The sequence below is a fragment of the Lytechinus variegatus genome, chromosome 1 (assembly GCF_018143015.1).
Source record: "Lytechinus variegatus isolate NC3 chromosome 1, Lvar_3.0, whole genome shotgun sequence".
In the NCBI taxonomy this organism is placed as follows: Eukaryota; Metazoa; Echinodermata; class Echinoidea; order Temnopleuroida; family Toxopneustidae; genus Lytechinus; species Lytechinus variegatus.
In genome coordinates, this window is record NC_054740.1 from 6794199 (window position 1) to 6815397 (window position 21199).

General features: G+C 34.9%; 1 protein-coding gene across 2 annotated transcripts in view; it reads right to left on the bottom strand.

Annotated features, from left to right (window-relative positions):
* LOC121416164 overlaps window positions 1–21199 on the bottom strand; it is a 38751-nt gene that overhangs the window by 13336 nt on the left and 4216 nt on the right. For both annotated transcript variants that reach the window (XM_041609763.1, XM_041609684.1), the window contains 3 exons: window positions 10934–11023; window positions 4138–4241; window positions 3238–3347 (listed from right to left, as the gene is read on the bottom strand). In XM_041609763.1, the coding sequence (XP_041465697.1) occupies window positions 3238–3347; window positions 4138–4241; window positions 10934–11023 (304 nt within the window). The remainder of the gene's footprint in view (window positions 1–3237; window positions 3348–4137; window positions 4242–10933; window positions 11024–21199) is intronic.

A 21199-nucleotide genomic window follows, 5' to 3' on the forward strand; every position in this document is an offset into this window, starting at 1 on the left:
AATGAACAACTGAAAGTTACTCGAGGATATGATCTTATTTTGTATATTTAAAAAAAAGAATTGTGTTTTTTAATGACAACCTTACTGAAGAATGTATTTTGAGACGATTGGATGAAATGGTTATTTGATTTAGATGCCAACGACTGCTTTAGATTACAAGGAGTGTATTCTGCATTTTTTGAAGACAAATTTTTCTAAAATATCATATACCGACTCATTAAAGAATGCAGCTATATCAAATATCATTCTTCCCTTTAAATTGGTACAGCTAAACAAAATAAAAAGTAAACATTTTTATGATCTATTAGTAGCAGAAAGATATGAGCGTCCAGTAAGTACATTTAGACTTCAAAATAGATATGATGTTTCAGATAAAGAATTGGCTCGTTCATCTATTCTATTGAACACTATTGATCTAAATTACAGAGAATTTCAGCTCAAATTATTGAATGATATTTCAAACTTTAAATATAAGTTAAAATGAAGGTCATTACTTCACCTTAAGTTTTTTCTGTAATGCAGAAATTGAAACGATCAAACATTTATTTGGGAATTGTCCATTTACATGTACACAGTTATTTTGGAATCAGCTATGAAAAGAACTCACTATGTTTGAATTTTCATTAAAAAGAAAAAGTGTAATACTCAGTATTTTATCCACAAAATATCTTCTTTTTAATCATGTTTTAGTTATTACAAAGAAATCAATTTATCTTAGTAGATGTAAATCATATAAATCAACCATTTCTAATTGTGTTGATTTGTTAACTAGATCGTATACAGTGGAAAAATTTATAGCTATTTGAAATAACATAAGGAGTGTCCATGAACGCAGGTGGCGAGACATGATACAGTAGTTATCCACTTATGTTATGTATATATATGTATCATTTGTATTTTGTTCAACTGTATTGAATGAATGTACCTTGAAGTGACCGATAAAAACATCATTTAAATACAAAAAAAAAGAAGCGGTGCAATTTTTTACCCTTGCAGAGGCATTACTTCCTCTGGATGGGGACATAGCCTTCTCAGAAACGATGTATGTCCCTAATGGAGAAAGGTTCTAGAAAATTTGGTATGTACTGACTACTACTTCACCAAATCCACACTAATGGAGGTATCTAAAACCATGTTCTGCAGCCTTATAAATGTCAAAATTTAGTGCAATATTGATACAAAAATTGTACCCTGTTTATTTTTTTTCACAAATCATCGGGAGTGCCAAACTCAATGTTGAATTTCCTTAAAATTACTGCATTCTTATGGTGTGTTTCTTATTAAACTAAAATTCAAAGGACTCCGCTCATTTTCTGCATGGTTGCAAGTCATTCATACATGTAATATCATTTCTGACTTTCAAGAGGAAGACTATTGACAGAGTTTTCATCAAATATTTGCATTTTATGAGGATCATATTTTTTGTATTGAGCTGGAGGCATACATGTACAAGTATGAAGTACTATTAAGTTGATAAAACACTTAAATTGTAAACACATCATGTAAAGTAAACAGACTGAGATATTGAGAAGTAAATATTGTAAATAGAAAAATACAATGCCAATAGGCTGACATTAGAAAATCAAACTACAGAATTTTAATAGATGATTTTTCTGCAAGAAAGGAATAATGTTTCAGCATCTTTTACAGTCACATGTACTGGTTTATTGCAGGATCTAGAATTGTAAAGGAGGGTAAAAGTAAAATACATTATAGGTCAAGTCCACCCCAGAAAAATGTTGATTTGAATAAATAGAAAAATCAAACCAGCAGAACGCTGAAAATTTCATCAAAATCGGATGTAGAATAAGAAAGTTATGGTATTTTAAAGTTTCCCTTATTTTTCACAAAACAGTGATATGCACAACTCAGTGACATGCAGATGAGTCGGTCAATGATTTCCATCACTCACTATTTCTTTTGTTTTTTTATTGTTTGAATTATACATGTACAATATTTCATCATTTACAGATTTGACAATAAGGACCAACTTGACTGAACCATATAGTATCAAACAAAGCTAATTCCACATGTTCAGGGAGAAATGAATTGTTTTACTTGACAATGAGGGGAAAATTATAATATTTCATATTTTATATAATAAAATACAAAAGAAATAGTGAGTGGGTGAGGTCATCAATCTCCTCATTTGCATACCGACCAGGATGTGCATATAACTGTTTTGTGAAATTAAGCAAAACTTTAAAATGTCAGAACTTTCTTATTTTACATCCAATTTTCATGAAATTTTCAGTGTTATGCTTGTTGGATTTTTCCCTTTTTATCAAAATCATCTGTATGTTGGGGTGGACTTGTCCTTTAAGATAAAGGAACTGATATATCTGGCGACAAGACAAATAGTACTCTCCTTGCAGTTGGTACATTGTGAGCAAAACTGTTTGAAAACAAAGCAAGTGAGAGTGAAACTTAGAATATTGATGATGATAGAGAATTTGCAGTGTGTTTTTACAAACTTGTAACAGTCAAACGCAGCTCAAAAAATTCTAACACAACTTGAATATCGACCAACTTGATATTGTACATTTAAACACAATTATACCATAATAGGTCTTATCATCATCAAATACACTAGCTCAAGAAATGAAACAACTTGAATTTCAACCAACTTGATATAATGAGTTTCATTTAAAGTACATCTCTGATGCAATGGGTCCTACATCACCATTAATTCTGTTTTGAGGAAAGAGAGTATTAAGCTGGAGGGAGAATGTATAATGGATGAGCAGAAAACAATGCAAAGGGGGTATAAATTCATGGATAATCTCACTTGTTTGCTGCTAGAGTGAATCTAAAACTACCTTTTAAAATCATTGAAAACACTTCGGAGGTTCCACATGAGGTGAAAACAAGTGTATATGATTCAATTGGTCTAAGACTCCTTAAAATTTATTTTAGGTTTTAATCAACTGATGATTTTTTACATTGGTATGTTACATTGTAGGAAGATATTGATCAATAATTTTAAAAATAACAACGAAATCAATAATGATAATAATTGATAACAAAACAATGACACTAAATGCTATGTATTACATGAAAATGAATACAGGAAAAATAGATGAAGCAAAGCATTGAAAATTTCATAAAGTTGTATAAATAGGGCTAATTGCAGTGTGATAAAGTTCTGCTTTGCAGTGATGTCATACATACAACATGCAATGATATTTTCTTTCTGGAAAATTCCTAGGCTCCTATATTCAAACAATCTTGACTTACCTCTTTTGTTCTGAGAGAGAGGTAGAGTTGTACCCTGCAGGAGACCACATATGGGATCGTCTTCAGCCAAGATGTGTAGAATATCCCCATGTTTCTGCTCCACACAGATCCTAATAAAATTTTAAAAAAAATCATTTATATCCATCTTTTCACCTTTTTACTCTAGTAATGTCAAATTCTGGAACCCTGCATTCATAAAACAAATAAAAAAAGAGTTTAACACTATGCAACATTAAAATTCATTACAAGAAATCACAGACTTTGTCTTCAAAGATACTTTGTGTATGCAGAATGCCTACTTGTCTACCTATTAAACACAAACAATGTACATAAAAAAGGTGGACTGAGGCTGGTTTGAAGGAGGCTCAACATATGTGTATACTACACGCTCACTATTTTTATTGCCAGACCGGATCAAGTACACCAAAAAGGAAGCTTGACCACTGCAGTATAATACCTGTAGGTATTATTATTGCCAATGAACTAAAGAAAATGTTGACATGAAAAGACAAGCACACGTGTCAAATGAATATGGATAAAGAATCTCAAGGTGGTTTTATTCTACTTCTGGTGTATGTGTACACACACCAAATTGCAGGCTTGAGGCCAGCTTCAAACTCGACGCATGTATCTTGGGCCTAAACAAAAATCCCAATCAAATGAATTAGGGATCTTAGGTATCAATTAGTTCAGTTCCCATTTGACAATTTCGATTCTCTTTATATCATTTCAATTTATATCCCAACCGATGTCCCTCAAATATTGGTCAGTGTTCTGAATTCTACCACTATTTAAATGAAAAACCTCTTTAGAATGTTTCATCAAAAACTTACAATCAGTTGCAGTAACTTTGCCATCATAGGAACTGTAGCTTGGGAAGAGAATACATTAACTACTCACCCAGTAATACCCGTCTTAGGAACATTATGAAGAGCTCCAGCTAGCCCATCTTTACTTGTTAATTGCTCTGTTCTGCTACTTTGTAAGTATAGGATGAGATCCATCTGGAAACCAGAAATAGAATTTAAACATAATATACTTCATATCGTCAGCGGTCATCCGAACCGTCGTATCACATAAACGAAGGTGCAAACCATCCCAGAGAAAATCAACTTTATTTAAAGTTTCCTATAATTTTCACACTTAGTTCCCCCGCCTTACAACATATTCATTGCTAGAAATATACATGGTTGGAAAGACCAAGAATATTGACTGACATTGGTATCTTTTATTTAAACTAAGGATCCAAGAAAATATCGCAAAAGAATTACATGCTTGTAATTTCGGTTTGAGCGGCTTAGATTTTCCCTGTACAAAAACGCCATAGGGAAAAATGATCCAATATTTTGACTGACCGCGATTTCAACGCGCACGATCAGTGAAAACATATCGCTTTTCACATGCAAAGTCAAAGCAGTGCCCACTGCTGATACGATAGTTTGGCTGACCACGCCCACTAAAATCGCGGTTACTCAAAACATTGTATTGCTCTGTTTCAGTACACGTTTCCAATAGGATTTGCACATTTTTTACAGCATTGCCGTGAAAATCCTCTCATATCTCAGAAAACAGACTATATTGCTGCCTAGAAATTTAGTTATAAATAGAGTAGGACTTGTACTTTCATTTTATGCAAACATCTCAAAATCAGTCAAAATCGTTGACTGATACGATGGTTCGGGTGACCGCTGACGATATATGCACAATGAATATTTTAAAAATAATGCTCGTCTATAGGGATACTATCTGAGCAGAAAGAACGTGAACACACAATGAACTCAAAAGCCATTATTAGTCTGCAAAAAATAGATTTTCAATTTCATTGGATATAGTTTGAAATAAATCAAACAGATTTCATTTTGAAAGTTTCTTGTAATAATTTGTCCAAATCCTCAAAATCAGTAATTAACTATTTGATTCAATGTACATGTAGCAAATTTTCATGTACAGATTGAGAGAAAAGGTACAAAATGGGGTTTAAAATTTGATTTTACACTTCAAGCATGAGATGTGCATACTGCTCCAGGTCTGTTGAAATTTTCCCTGACACATAGTTCATCCTTGTTTATTGTGGGCGCTTGTTTACATGATCTATTTTTTTTTTACATAATAAATGCATCTTCATTTCAAAGCTGTGAATTTTTTGTTTTAAAAATATGATCAAGAGTCATGTACAATTCAGTTCAGATAAGAATCATATTATGTATACCTCCCATTGGTCACAGCATGCATACAAGCTACATGTACAAAGAGAAAACACTTTTAAGACACCACTTGTAAAAGCTCTAAAAACCCTCCAAGAGAGCATCCATTACAATAATACCCACTCCCATTTAAATGCAAAAACCTACAGCCTCTCTTCTTCGAGGAAGAAAGAATTGAAGAAAAATTCTTTATTCCTTTCAATAATATGGATCAATTTCGTTGCCATGGTGACCTGAGAGCGACTTAACAAAAAAGAAAACTGGCATGGTTGTCCTGAAATATGCAACGCCTCTTCAATAGCGCAAAGGGAAAATGGGTGAATATGCCATCAAGTGCTTAAATTTGCACTTGATAGTATGCATTAGTGATCCATAGAGAATTGCCAAGGCTGTTTGAAAAAGAGCAATTTTTACAGAGTAAATGTCTGATACGTATGGAAACTCTACAGAAATATCATACTCTAACATTTAGTGTATATTAAAATGATGAGAGAAACATATCAAACATGATGGTGGAATTAACAGGGGAGGTACATGTAAGGAAAGATCATGTATGTATTTTTCAGTTAAAAAATGAAGTGAAGTTGTTACCATGATATTGAATTGGGAAGAAACCAAAGTAATTTAGGAATTTTGATTATAATGCACCTGTTGCACAGCCTATTGTAAAATTTAAGAACCATCAAAATTATTTTTAATGATTAATGGCTGAGAGCTTTTGATATTTTTAAAATAATTTACTATTACTAAAAACTTTGTTCCTAAATGACATGACAAGAATTATTTAATGCAAATGTTTGCAACTTGACTTCCCCTTTATTAAATAGGCCTGTTTCTTACTTTTTTTTTTGACCCATTGCCTATCAAGAAAATACATACATGTACATGATGTTTTAATAAGTAATCCTTCAAAAAATGAAAGTAATGGAGTTTGTAAAAGCATTTTGAATGGCTGATTTCTTTGAAGGAGATAATCCCAAAAGCTTATTTTGGGGCTGTGAAGCCACCGAAATGCAGAGTGACGTCATGGAATCAGAATGGTATGAATAAAATGAAAGTATGTCATATCAACTTCATGAAATATTGAAAATGACATTCAAGATTCATTTAACATCTAATCATGTGGATGCATCTAACATTAAAACAACCACTGTCTCAGTAGCTTTATTCAAAGGATTCAGAGTCATGGTAGTCTTAAAATAACCTTTTTTGTAAAATCAATCCAAAATTTATTTCCTACATGTATATCAAAATTCTATATCAAATTGCCATGTTCTTCTTTATTCAGCTCATCAGTTGAAAAGAAGAGGGATGAAAACAATCTTTTCTTTTCAAAATAAACTTCAAGAAGATTCAAGTGGAAAGAATGCTTTTAAGACTTCCCTAATATCATCGCACGCACCACGAACCGTCCTCTCTGCGCACTTCGATGCGAAAGTTAGTTTGGCAGAAAACGCATTTAAAGAAAAGCTATTTTAAAACCAGCAATAAGTGCACCTACAAGGAGAGCAAATTATTTACCAGTGTTTTTGTTCAAAAGTTCTGGTTCCAAAGTTTCAACCCGTATCTTTATATTTTCTTGAATTATTTACGCCAAAGTGGGCATCATAACAGAGAGGACGGTTCGTGAAATAGATACAGTGCGCTAAAGCCCTCGCTATTTCACCACGAACCGTCCGCTCTGTTACAATGCCCATTGTAGCGTAAATAATTATTCACTTCAAGAAAATATAAAGATACGGGATGAAACTTAGGAATCTGAACTATCAAACGAAGATGCCGGTAAATAATTTGCTCTCCTTGTAGGTGCACTTATTGCTGGTTTTAAAAAAGCTTTTCTCGAAATCATTTTCTGCCAAACTAACTTTCGCATCGAAGTGCACAGAGAGGACGGTTCGTGGTGCGTGCGACAATATGTACATGTATATATTGCAAAAGAATGTTCCATACTCTGTCTATACATATTTCTTTTATTTCATTGGTCCACTTTTCTGGAGGAAATTTCACTGATGACTGGCAGCATACATGTAAGTGAGGCAATGGTGGGCAAAAGCACTTTTCTTTTTTTTTTCTTCCACCACCCCTTTCTCACTCTCTTTTCCCTTCTTCCTCCTCTTCTTTTTCTCCTCCCCCTCTCCTAGCTATTTCTGAAATTTTACTAGCCCGACAGAAATTTCTACTGGTCTGGGACCGTCATACTGATGCCAGTGTCACGCACTGGGGTAGTCGTAAAAAAATGACAACCAACAAAATATAGGTTTTCCATGGATGAATTAGGGGTGAAAATGTTGCATGTCATACAGAAAATTTCTGAGTTGCATACAACCAAAAACATTTTCATCTTTATTTCACTCGTACTCAAACATTTTTGTTGGTTATCAGTTTTTCACATCACTACCCACTTTAACTCTATCACTGATAAAAATAAAATTTTTACTGCTCAAGCATTCAGCTATTTTAAGAGACTAGAAATTGTTGTCAACATGTCAAATACATGTATGGAATCACCATACTATATCTCAAACCACCAATTTTCTGTACTCAGATCACATGAAGAAATTTTGTTCCATCATTACATATTATTTCTTGTATAAAGATATGTACAAAACATGTACAAGCACCAGTAAACTTATAAAAGCTATTGGTGTTATTCCTGTTGCAGTTTGAATTAACATCAATTCCTGTAATAATGCTACATGAAAATAATATCCATCAGGACATGCGTGCGTGTACAGTAGATGTACGTGTAGGAATATTGATAATTTTATTCATTAGAAAAGAATCGCAATAATAACAATCTCAAACAAAAACCCAATAACCTGTGATTACACAGTTATCAGATCCTTAGCAATTTAAATAGTAACGATGAAAACCCAACAACCCAACAATAATTACTCAGTTATCAGATCCCATGTGCAATCTGAATAGTAATCACAATTTATCGCAGTTGGAAATCTGAGTAGCATGCTTGTTGCATGATACATGCCTTCTAGCAGTGTTCTTTCACAATGCTATTATAAAAAAATTACACAATCACCATGTTTTGGTTTAAGTGATGCATTAGAACACTATAGGTGGTTTCAAACCGCCTCGATCACAAGAATCCCTGTTAAATTACGAGAACTTTTTTAGGCTGAAAATACCCATTAATTATTCCTGCATTCACACCGCCCCGAAGCATATCCTTTCGGGATAAGTTCCTGAAGTTACGAGCATGCGCAATATGGTCTGATAAGCAGGCAAGGCGCGAGATTCAAAATCACTAGCCCAGCAGCCACCCACGCCGCCGCGCCCAACGACACGCTGGGCTAAAAGTTCCCGTAATTTGCTTTCACATTGCCAAAATACCTGCGACCTTGGAAAAATCCCCGCGAAAGTTCTCGTAATTTCGCCAAGTACCTACTATTTAGCGGGTATTTTCTTTCGGGGAAATTACGCGTAGTTTGCTTTCACATTACCAAAATACCTGGTATTTTCTGATCGGGGTAAATTTCCCGATCAGAGAATACCTGGAACTGAAGAACTTCGAGGCGGTCTGAAACCACCTTATGCTGCATCTATTCATTAACATTCCCTTTATAGCAGCATAAACTTCAAGCTCAAAAGTTAAGGATGTTGCATAAGGACACAGGCAGTACAACCTAGCCTCCCCCCTCACGAAATTTTTTGTCTATAGCCGGGGGGGGGGGACTTCCATTGACGAGTGGATACATATACCATGCGTGACCATTGGGTTTCGAAAAGCACCCTAAACAGGTATTTTCCATATTCTGAAAATGCACCCCTTAACAAGTATTGCAGGGGCTCCGGGGGGGGGGGGGTTCCAAAACCGTGTACAAAAACACACAACAATTACCATACGATTGTGATTTTTTGCATGGTCAGCCCCCCCCCCACTTTGAAAACCGTTCCGCGGTCCCTGTATTGGCGTGTGTAACCCTATCCTTAACAAGTATTGGAAACAAAACGGTACTCTTAACAAGTATTCCCTGAATTGACGCCCTAAACAAGTTCAACAATATCTTAATTGCTATGTCATGGATGTCGGCTTTACCTTTACTTTCATTTGGGTTTAGTACCACCCCACACACTGACACACCTTGCTCTAATTGAACCCTAAACATGTAGTGTTAGGACAAAAAGTACATCCTTTCTATAAAAGTATTCTAGTTGTTTTATACCCTTTAATCTTGGTCAGGAAACAAGTAGTTTTTTGGCGAAAAAAATACAAATTTTTCATTATTTTAATGTTTTTGACACCTTAATTACAGTAAGGTACATAACGTGCCATATCTTGAAAAAAGAGATCCTTTTTACATATTTCTTTAGTCATATGCATGGTATCCACCCGTTAATGAAAGAGGCCCCCTGGGCTCTATGGTCAACCATTATTGTCATTAAGAACTATTAAAATATTGGCAATTGAACCCCTTCTAGAAAAAGGTTTGAGACATATCTGCTTTATAAGTGATGCTAAAAAATATGGTTCTTTCAGTGAAATCAACTAGCTTTAGCATGCAATCAATAAATTTTCTCTAGAATCACACAATAGGCCTGAGTGGTTATGTATAATTCGCAAAATGTTTAAACACTATTAAAAAATTTCCGCTTTAATAGGGTTAATTGGCGAGGGTAAAAAAAAACATCCCCAAAAGTTGCTGTCATCATTTCACATCTTTTCATCCATGAAATGGCCATCTATTTTCTATACATTTCCTTAAAATTACTTTAAAGCTTTAAAACTTTAAATGGATGGTCTGGGCTGAAAATACATGTATTCATATCTTAGTACATAGAGTAGAATTCACTGAGAAAAATGCTGAAAATTTCATCAAAATCGGAAAACAAATAATAAAGTTATTGAAGTTTGAAGTTTAGCAATATTTTGTTAAAACAGTCGTCATGAATATTCATTAGGTGGGCTGATGATGTCACATCTCCACTTTCCGTTTTCTTATGTTATTACATAAAATCATATTTTTTTTCATTATTTCATACTTGTGTAAATAATATGTCTCCCTTATAATAAAATAAGTTGCAGCAATAAATATCTAATGCACTAAATCAGTTGTCAATCCAACTTTTCTAGTTCTTGGAGGAAAAAAAATTGAATAAACCTAATTTTAAATAATAAAATACAAAAGAACAAGTGGAGATGTGACATCATCAGCCAACCTAATGAATATTCATGACAACTGTTTTCACAAAATATAGCTAAACTTTAAAATTCAATAACTTTGTTATTTGTTATCTGATTTTGATGAAATTTTCAGCATTTTGCTCAGTGAATTCTACTCTATTTATTATAAAGCTATACATACTTTCAGCCTGGACCATCCCTTTAAGTTCTCTACAGCAAGAAGTGCACCAAAAGACAAAACTATGTTTTTCATCTTCTATTTAATCTAATTTCATTTTATACTTTCATTGAATCAGTTTTAAATTATAAAAAGATAGGACAAGGAGGTTCTGTTTCTTTTCAGAAATCTTACCATATTAGTGAAACAGCAGCCATAGGTCTCTTTTATTGCAGTCTCAGCTTCAGAAAGGTTGTTAGCTGCTACAAGAGCAAGTAAAGCCTCCTGTATAAAAGACGCAAGAAAATCATAAAAACAATTTACATGGTCCTTGCTTGCTCTGTGATATAGGGGAGATCGGGGTTAGTTGGAACGCGGGGTAAGTTGAAACATTTCAATTTTCTTTAACGCCTTTATAAAATAGATTTATGCAATGTTGCCCTCAATTTATTGCCAATATCAACAGCCATCCACCATATTACAGACAACACATGTGCAACAAGCCTAGTGAAGATACATGTAGAAAGTTTTGTTTGGGGTAAAATAGACACTTGTACCAAGCTACATAATAAAGTTATCAATATGCCATGGTGAAGTCCCTTATTTGTGTTGTAAGCTTATAAATGTCAAATGGGCATCTGGGGTTAGGTGGAACATAATTGAAACGCTTGAGATGGTCTTGTTCAAGGTGGATTGTTTCAGTAACCATCCTAGAGTTAACAAATGTATGGGGTACATTTAAAGCCCTTTGATATATGCTTTAAGCTGATATATTGATTATTTCTCAAATAAATTCTATTTGGATTTTACAGCCATTTTTGTCAAAAATGTTCCAACTAACCCCGATCTTCCCTACTGAGGAGTCTTTTTTCATATTTCAGAGTATGTATGATCACGACATTAATTAGAGTTGCTCCCAAAATTGTGAGTTTATACAATGTACATAGACTTAAACTTATTAACAAAAATTGAGTAAATAATATCAAGAGTTGTATGAAAAAAAAAGAAAGTACACTTCAACATTATGAGCTGTGACTGAGGTCGCAAAGATGCTCCCATTTTAAAGGTCAAGTCCATCTCAGAAAAATGTTGATTTGAATCAATAGAGAAAAATCAGACAAGCACAATGCTGAAGATTTCATCAAAATTGGATGTAAAATAAGAAAAATATGACATTTCAAAGTTTCGCTTATTTTTAACAAAATAGTTATATGAACGAGCCAGTTACATCCAAATGAAAGAGTCGATGATGTCACTCACTCACTCTTTAGTTTTTTATTGTCTGAATTATACAATATTTCAATTTTTACGAATTTGATGATTAGGACCCCCTTGCCTGAAGCACAAAATGTTAAAACAATGGAAAATTTCCACGTGTTCAGGGAGGAATGAAACTTCATTTCACATGACAATGACGAGAAAATCAAAATATTTCATATTTTAAACAATAAAAAACAAAAGAAATAGTGAGTGAGTGACATCATCGACTCTCTCATTGGATGTAACTGGCTCGTTCATATAACTGTTTTGTGAAATGAAGCGAAACTTTAAAATGTCATAACTTTCTTATTTCACATCCGATTTTGATAAAAGATTTCAGTGTAATGCTTGTTGAATTTTCTCTTTTTATTCAAATCAAGCTTTTGTAGGGGTGGACTTGTCCTTTAATAGGCCCTTTCATACCCATCTGAAAAAAAAATACTTGGTGTTTCCTAACAGGGAACTCAACTCTTTCCAGATCAGAAAGTGCCCGTTAATTTTCCAGAGTGAAAGCTATCAGAGTTCTTTTAACACCTCTGAAAAAAATACTCCAAGATCGATACGATTTATGGAGTGTGAAAGCAAATTATATACATGTAAACCTTACAAATACAATGACAATTAGATACAGTGTTCCATGAATATATTTTCACATATCATTATTATCATTATCGTAAATGAGGTGTTGAAACCTCACATCTAAAATTTTAAAAAACAAAACAGGGTAGCACAGAAAACGTTGTTTTTCATAAATATGACAATGGTGGCAACCTCATATTGTCTGAAAACAGTCTCCCAGTTCCTAGAGAGAACTTTTTCAGGCAAAAGAATATTGCTATACCCTATATGTTATTAGTAATAACATCATACAGTGTATGTGTCAATATTCTTTTGCCTTGTTAAGAGGCTGTGTGAAAATTTCTTTTACATTGTAAGATATAGGGTATACATTGTAGCACACCAATGTTGGTATGCTGTTATAATTGGGACTGTAAATCTGAGCATCCATGTATGGCCTTTTATATGAATACTGTATGATCCTAATTTATTTACATTTCTGCTTCCCATGAAAGTACATGAAAAATACTCGTCACAATCTTATACCATTGACTTGAAATACCGTTCAGAAGTTATAGTCACGTTTTATTGTCCCTGTTCAGAATTGCTTATTGAGGCATGTACTGAGATATCATTGCTATGACAGCGCCCTGAAACCTCTTCATTTCTAACTCTGTATGAAGAAGATTCAGCGTCGAGCTATTCAAGCAAATATCAGCTCCAAAAAGGTGGAAAATATTTCAAAAACACCAGGAGATAAACTAATAGCCTAGCCATTCTCATGGTCACGTTCAGCTGTTTAATAAAATAGGGCACATTGGGAATGAAAAAATTGTTATCATTTTTGTTTAAATACATTTTTTATAGTGAAAAGCTGAGGATATCTTCTCCCCTTTTGGCCTCTTTCTTTTGTCTGTCTGTTCCATCACTTTCATGCAATTTTTTTCCTATTTCCCATTATCTTCTTCTCTTTCATTCTGGCAACCCTCTATCTTGCACATTTCGTAGCATTTTTCCCCATTCTTTTGTGATGATGCTATAATTATACAGCATTTGTTTTTTGTATCTTCCAAAATGCATTTGGCCTATAGATTATAAACTTTTGTTTATTTTAAACTCTGGTCTAAAGCTACACTCTTGTATTATTAATGGCAATAAACTGAGGGCAGTATTGCATAACTTTATTTTACAGGCGTTAAAGAAACTTACCCCACGTTCTAGCTGACCGCGATCTCCCCTACATGAATATGAAGAGTTTTTTTTTAAATATTCATACTTTCAATGGCCAGTAGACTTTAATTGTAAGATTCAACATCTAATTATAAAAATACCTGCAAGTTTGACCCTTGCTCCTTTACAAAAAGGTTTTGGTGAGATTTAAAAAGGATTGTATAGACCTTTCCATTGATTCTTCACATACAATGTACAATGTATCTCCCTCACTTTTCTCCATCTTTTGTTTATTAGTTCATCTTCTTCATCTGCATTCCCCACACATCTTCCATCTAACCCTATTCTATCTTCTTGGCAAGCATCCATGTACGCTTGTGAATATCTGTTTGTTCTGGCGCTCCTGTCACCCTTGTAATCGTATCTCACGCTAAGATCCGATGAGGCTTGATAAATTTACAGAGAAGAGATATCAAACAAGCAAGTCTTCATCCATCCCAAAGTATCATCACTCCTAGGAGGAATCTTCTCATCTCACCATACACAAGCAACTTTGCTATCAAATAGATCACGGATGTAGGGGCAGTATGTTTCTACATTGTACATGTGAGACGGGGGAGGGGGAGGGGGATGGGTGTTCAAATACCCTCTCAGTGAATTTGAGTAATTTTCATGTACCTGTAATCAAGTAACTAAATTTGTTTCAAGAAGATTCCTTACAATTCAACCTAAATTGTGTATTATGCAAACCAAATGTTAACTGAAAAACATAATGAACACAAAATACTAGTAAATGCCAACTCAACTGGACCAAAAATTCTTCCTTGACAAGACACATGATACATGTACATTGGGGCATGTGTAACAAACGTGCAAATTTTGGAGAAAAGAACCCTTTATTTGGCAACTTTGTCTAGGATTCCTGGTACATGTAGGTGTTTCATAAAGCTGCGACTTTACGAACAACTGATCCTTTCTTGTGGTAACTGATACATGAACACACCAGTGCTGAAGTAGTTCCCAAGAAAGGGTCAACAGTTGATAGCAAATTCGCTCATAAGTTACAAATCGCTTTATGAAACACCCACATGAAACCTAATCAGTGTGCAAACCTTCAGGTCAAACAGTAATCATCTGGGTTTGCGATTGATCGTATGCTTGATATTGACAATTGTACATTGTAGTCTATGGAATCAATCGTAGAAAAATGTTCTACAATAATTGCTAAGTTGTGTGTTACGTCCCCTGATGATACCTCAGACCTGTATTACATGTAACCCTTTTTTTTGTACTGGTCCAACCTGTTCAGGTCCGACCAGAAGATACCCAGTTTATCCCTTTTTTTAAAGTACTGGTCTGAATCTAAAATGTACTGGTCCCCCAAAATAAAGAAGAAAAACATATAAAAAGACTTGAATTTTGCTGTCATTTATTGGTTTACATGTAATTGCTCTTCCCCCCCCCCAAAAAAAAAAAAGATACAAAACAAACAGTACACACACACACACACTGGACATAATTCATTAGAGCCATTTCTCAAGTTTGTGAGCCATTTTTAACATTCACAAAAGTGGAGAAAATATCATTTGTATAAAAAATCAAATTCAATCACACACATGTACTTTTAAAGTTAACCTTCCAATATCAACCTCTATTACATTTACACGTTCGGTCTATATTCCAAAATTTGATCCTGTCTGTTGATATCCTCTAGGGGATGGTTGGTTGGTGATTCAATCCATGTCTAAGATAAAGTCACGTCTCAGAATGTAATCTGAACTTGCACTTCATCACCTGAAATACTGTCACATGATCTGAGAATGTATACATACATTTACAGTACATCTCAGAGTCATCTGATCTTTTATCTAAATGTGTGTTTATTTTGTTGTCCTGATATCGAGAATCCCTTCATTCTGGTTTTTTTTTTGCAGTTTAACATTCCCATTCCCCTTTGATGTTGGAAAATTCAGACAAATCCAACATGTATAAAATGGGATTCTCTGCCAGAAAGATGCATGGAGGGCTTTTTGTAGTCTGCTGTGCAAACCCTTCACTCGAGTTTAAGGGTCTAAATGTGCAGCCTACTCATACTTGTGTACTGAAGTCCCTGAAACGGCAAGTTTTGTATGTGCTAGTCTTTGCATGGAGACACACTTGCTGATCAAAGTTTCAATCAGGGTCTGCGTCTGCAGACTAGATTGTTGTGCATATCAGTGGTTTAATATCTTAGTGTTAATTTTTTTTTTTTACATTAGAATGTATCACCAGTACAAATTTGCTGGTATGAAAGGTTAATCAACTGATGGTAAAATACACTGAATGTCTGTAAAATGTAGGTGAACATCACTGGAAGTTTGAGATACATGTAGAAGAGCCCTGTGATTTAATAGATCGTGTTAATAATACTGAAGATAAGGATTGCTCCAACATGGAAAAGGAATTCAACTTTTTTTGACATTTTTTTATCATACTGTATAAAGCCTGGTGCTCAAAATGACACTGAGTGTATTGTTTTAAATATGCTGCATACAAAAATCTAATTCAAGAAGGATTTTTTTTTTTAAACAAAATAATAGAATGTGAAATACTGAAGATCTTAGGGCCCCATTTATTTTGAAGAAGCAGTTGCAACAGAACATTTGAAACTTATCAGAATAGTGTGGATTAATGATCACATGATCACAAGGTAACATTTAACAGTAAAAATGTTCCCTACAGGCCAACACATTAAAATAGTTATTTTTTTATTGGGAAATATCTTTTGACGTGGGTTGTCAGTGGGATACAAACACCAATGCTCAGCAATTCGAGCAACTGCACAGCTCATTGCTGGAAAACTCCTCAAGAAGCGGAGAATGACATTGTACAATTGAAGCGTCATGGTGCAGTGGTTCGGACTCTCTATGTTATCAGAGGGTCACGTGTTTGAATCCTGCTGTGACCTAGCGTCCTTTACATGTAGCAAGGCATATCAATCTACACTTTGCCACTCTCCACCCAGGTGTTTTGGTACCTGGTAGGATGTGAAATACTATGAAGTATGCCACATAACTGAGTCTTATACCCCTTTCATAAACCTTTCCTCCAATTAGCCGCCTAAGAGTAATGCGGATAATTCAATAAAAATTCACAAACTCCGAAAATAAGCCGCATTATTTGTACGAGCGCCCGTCCTGAAAAAGGCGGATAATCGTCATAATAATAATAATAATAAACAATTCTTGTATAGCGCATATCACAATTATGAATAATGTCTCTATGCGCTTCCAAAGGACTTGGATATTATGACAACTGGACACGCCCCCTCCGATGCGGTTGTGTTGGAAAAGGGTGACCTTGTGACCGCACCATGGCAATTATCCGCATTATTTGGAAATGCATTCATAAACTCAAAATCTTGTCCTGATGCTGCTATTATGCGGATAATAGCAGCATCAAAGTAATGCAGATAACTCTGGTCCTCCTCCAATCTTACGACCAAATTATGCTGCTATTAGCCGCATAATTGGGTTTATGAAAGGGGTATTAGAAATCTTGTTGGAATGCTCCCCAGGGATTGGAGAGGGTACATTTATTGTGTGCGGACATGTCAGAATTTGATAACCGGGGTAATAATAACTCCAATGTAAAGCGCTTAGAAACAGAATGTAATGTAAAGTGCTGCTTGAGGGCACGCTAAAATCCTATGACAAGGTATTCATGTATACGCCTATTCATAAATACAAGCATAAAAATCATCATTATCCCATTGCATCACACTGCAGAGAAATAGCTTGAAGCTACTTCGTGGTATAAAACGTCAAGCACTCTTACATAATTCAACAAGATTATATCTGCACGAGATGCAATGTACATGTCCATTGCTTCACTTTCTTTTCAGGGGACAAATTCATGGAAAATATTCAGTGAATGCTGCAGTAAACATGACAGAAAAATCAATGATACATATAAAGCTGGAAGCATTCTTTGTTGCTGCTTGAGAACTCTCCTTGAAGCTGTCCCTGTCCTATTCTATTTGCTTCTTAGACCATGAACTGACTGAGGTATACACAATAAAAGACAGTAACAAACCACTCTGGGGCTTATCCTAGGTACATGTATATTAAAGGGAAATCCACCTTGATAGTCATTTTTTAAGCCAATATTAATACAAAAGTTTAAAAATATCAGCAGAATAAAACAGAGATATGAATTTTGTAAGATTGAATTTCATGGTATCACTTGCATGTACAGTACAGCTCTCCAATTGTATACGTACAAGTACATGTACATTTGGAAGTTATCAGATCAACTTTAGTTGTAGCTCATTATGACCTACTGGTAGATGACAACTTTTCAAGAGGAGTCGAGGAGCAATTTCATAATTTTGTGCTTATGAAATGAATAATGAACAATTTTTGATTAAAATTACTGTATGCGATTCAAACACATAGAGATGACAGAATAAGCAAGAATAGGAATGTGAATGTGAGTCTTGCTGCAGATTTAATACAAGAATTGTTATCTTAACACAAGGCAGGTGTGAACCCATAAAATTGTTATCAGGTTTTTTCGAGGCTCATACTGAGGTATTTACGGGTACATGTATTTTTGTAATCCAGTGAGATTAATTGGAAGCGTCGAAAGAGTCAGGTGTGAACCGTCAGTCGTAAAAAAAGATCAGATTAGGAAGTACCTCTACTCACCTTGGGTAATAAAAAGAATCAGGAGATTAGTACTGTCATTCTAATGAGGCTTCAGTGTAATTATACGAGAGTACAATATATAAAGATAACTGTACCTCAAAGTGTATCATCCTAGTGTGCATATAGGTATGTACATGGTGTCACATACTGGTTCATTATAAGGTTTCCTTCTTAAATCTACACCAGCGTATACCTGTAGTAGTGTTAGATATGACCACTGTATACCGGTAGTAGTCTAAGGGTATGTTTATGCTTCAATTGCGAGGACAGAATCAGCGATTTCAAACGTTCGATCGTAAACGTGGTTCTGGGAGTGCTGTTTATGCTTAACTTTTCAGAGCAAATCACGATCTCCAGCTTGCTTCGCATTGTAAAGCGAGGTCAAATTGGACGTGCCTTTTTTCGAAATTTTTTTTTTTCGAGTGTTGCTATTACGTGGAGATAACATGGAGCGATACGACTGTATTTGCTCGCGGATTTTCATCTCACCGGAAGCATTACCAAATGACGTCATTTAAACACGTTTACGATCGTGGTTCTGTTTATACTTCCCAAGAAAGCCTGATTCTGGTCAAACAACGTTTACAAACGCACCTTTTTGTGAGTTTACGATCGGTGTTTTGAAACAGCGTTCAAATGAAAGTAAGCATGGACGCAACCGTGTTTTGGACTAATCGCGTTTGGAAACGCTGATTCTGGCCTGAAAAGTGGAAGCATTAACACGGCCTTAGATATGATCAAACTCTCATTTTTTTTTTTTTTCAAGTCTGTTTCTGAACCAGGGGAGGATTTCACTAGAGATTTATCAATTATTCTTACTGACGACTTGGCTCTCATCCAATCAGATGAAAGGGTTATAGTAGCTAGTAACTTTCAGTGGAATTTACCACATAAAAAAATCATTTGTAAACTGAATAAAGCCTTTCATGAATCACTTCCCTGATCTTCAATAGAGCTCTAGACTTTATTGTCTTCTCTAAAAGCTGATTTGCCAGACAGTATCCGCTTGTGAGTGGATGTGACGAAGGACAGAAGGAAAAGCCATGTTTATAAAAAAAAATCATTGCAAGTGTACTCTTCGTATAACTAATCAGTTGAAAGATTCCTGAATTTGAATTCAGATAGTGTTTCATACCTAGCTATTCTCCTATCTTAAAAAAAAAACTACATGTAGCACAACTTCAAATGATATTACAAATTTACATTTATCACTTACCATGTACATTGTAAATACATATCAGGGTGATAAGCACTGACTGCTATTGAATCACTAATCGCCAAAAAGCAGAGGATCAAAACACAGAGAGGTATTTTCTTTTCATTCATTCTAATCCTTCAAATGTGTAAACTAAGATGTACATGTATTCTAAACTTTTGTGAAACATTATAGAGGGGAAGTTCACCCTTAAAAGAAAAGTTGATTGAATATGTGGCACAAACAAATAATTAGAAATATTGGTAAATGTTTGAGGAAAGTCCATGAAAGATTATATAGAATCTGAAGTATTTGAGTTGTGACATCATAGACAAGCAGCTACCCCCATGTAGTGGAAGCGCCATGGTGTAGCGATTCTTTCTTGTCTTGTAATCAGAGGGTTGTGTGTTTGAATTTCACCGTGGACTAGCATCATTGGCAAGGTGTCAATCCACACTTTAACCACTCTCACCCAGGTGCTAATTGGGTACCGGTAGGGAACAACCGTCATAGTGGTTGGTAGTTGGTTTTAATTTTTTTGCAAATTTGCACCTAACATTCTGCTAAAAAAGCAATGAATCCAGTAACCAGGTACATGTAATAACAATTGTGAAGTGCTTTGAGCAGTTGGTGATTGATACCGCCCTATATAAAAGACAATTATTATTATTTTTGTAAATTACAAAATACATGAATTAAAAAAAAGTAGTACATGTAGGTGTGTGCCGCGGGCGAGACAAAAAAACAGGGTCCTTGGAGCGGGCTTAAATAAAAAGGAGGGTCCTCAGAATGGGCTTCGGAACTACAAATGTTTGTGAAAACGGGGTCCTTGGAACAGGTCGCCTGGGTTTGAGTGTGTATGCATCCCTATGGATCGTGCATGCAGCTAGCCTGGCGGTACAAGCAGTATGGGTGCCGGGTGCGCTAGTACACAGGCGATGGTCGGACAGCGCTCTGCGGCCGCTTTTCACCAAAATTACGGCTCATCGTAGCAGATCAATGTGGCCGGAACGGAAAATATGTGAAGCTTCGGAGTGGATTTCTTTCTTCTTTTTTCTTGATAAGAAGAAAATTCTATGCTTAGGAGCGGCTTTCTTTGTTCTTTTTCTCAATAATACAAAAATGCTATGCCTTGGAACTGAAATTTGAGTGTAAAAATGGGGGTCCCCTCCGCAGCACATACCCACTATGCATTATATACTGAGTGCCCCCCCCGCACGCATGTACAATCTGTAAAGTACAATTGATAGTAACTACAGGTACTGTACATATATTTTGTCCTTATACCCCTAAAATTGAATAGCTTCTTAAAAATGTTAAGTTTATAGTTTCAATTATTTTATATTCTAATGTTTGGAACTCTAGGAAACATATTTGACAAAACTTTGGGGGGAAATGAAATTCAAAACCCTTTTTCAAGAATAAAGTACTCATTTATCAAATATTAATAACTGTACAAATAGAAATCCTCAAGAATTGCAGTTACAATTGTTTAAATATTCATGAACTGATTGATACTCAGGTACGTGTATTTAGCTCTACTTTTTGACAAAAAAAAAGAAACAAAGAAAGAAAGAATGAACAATATAC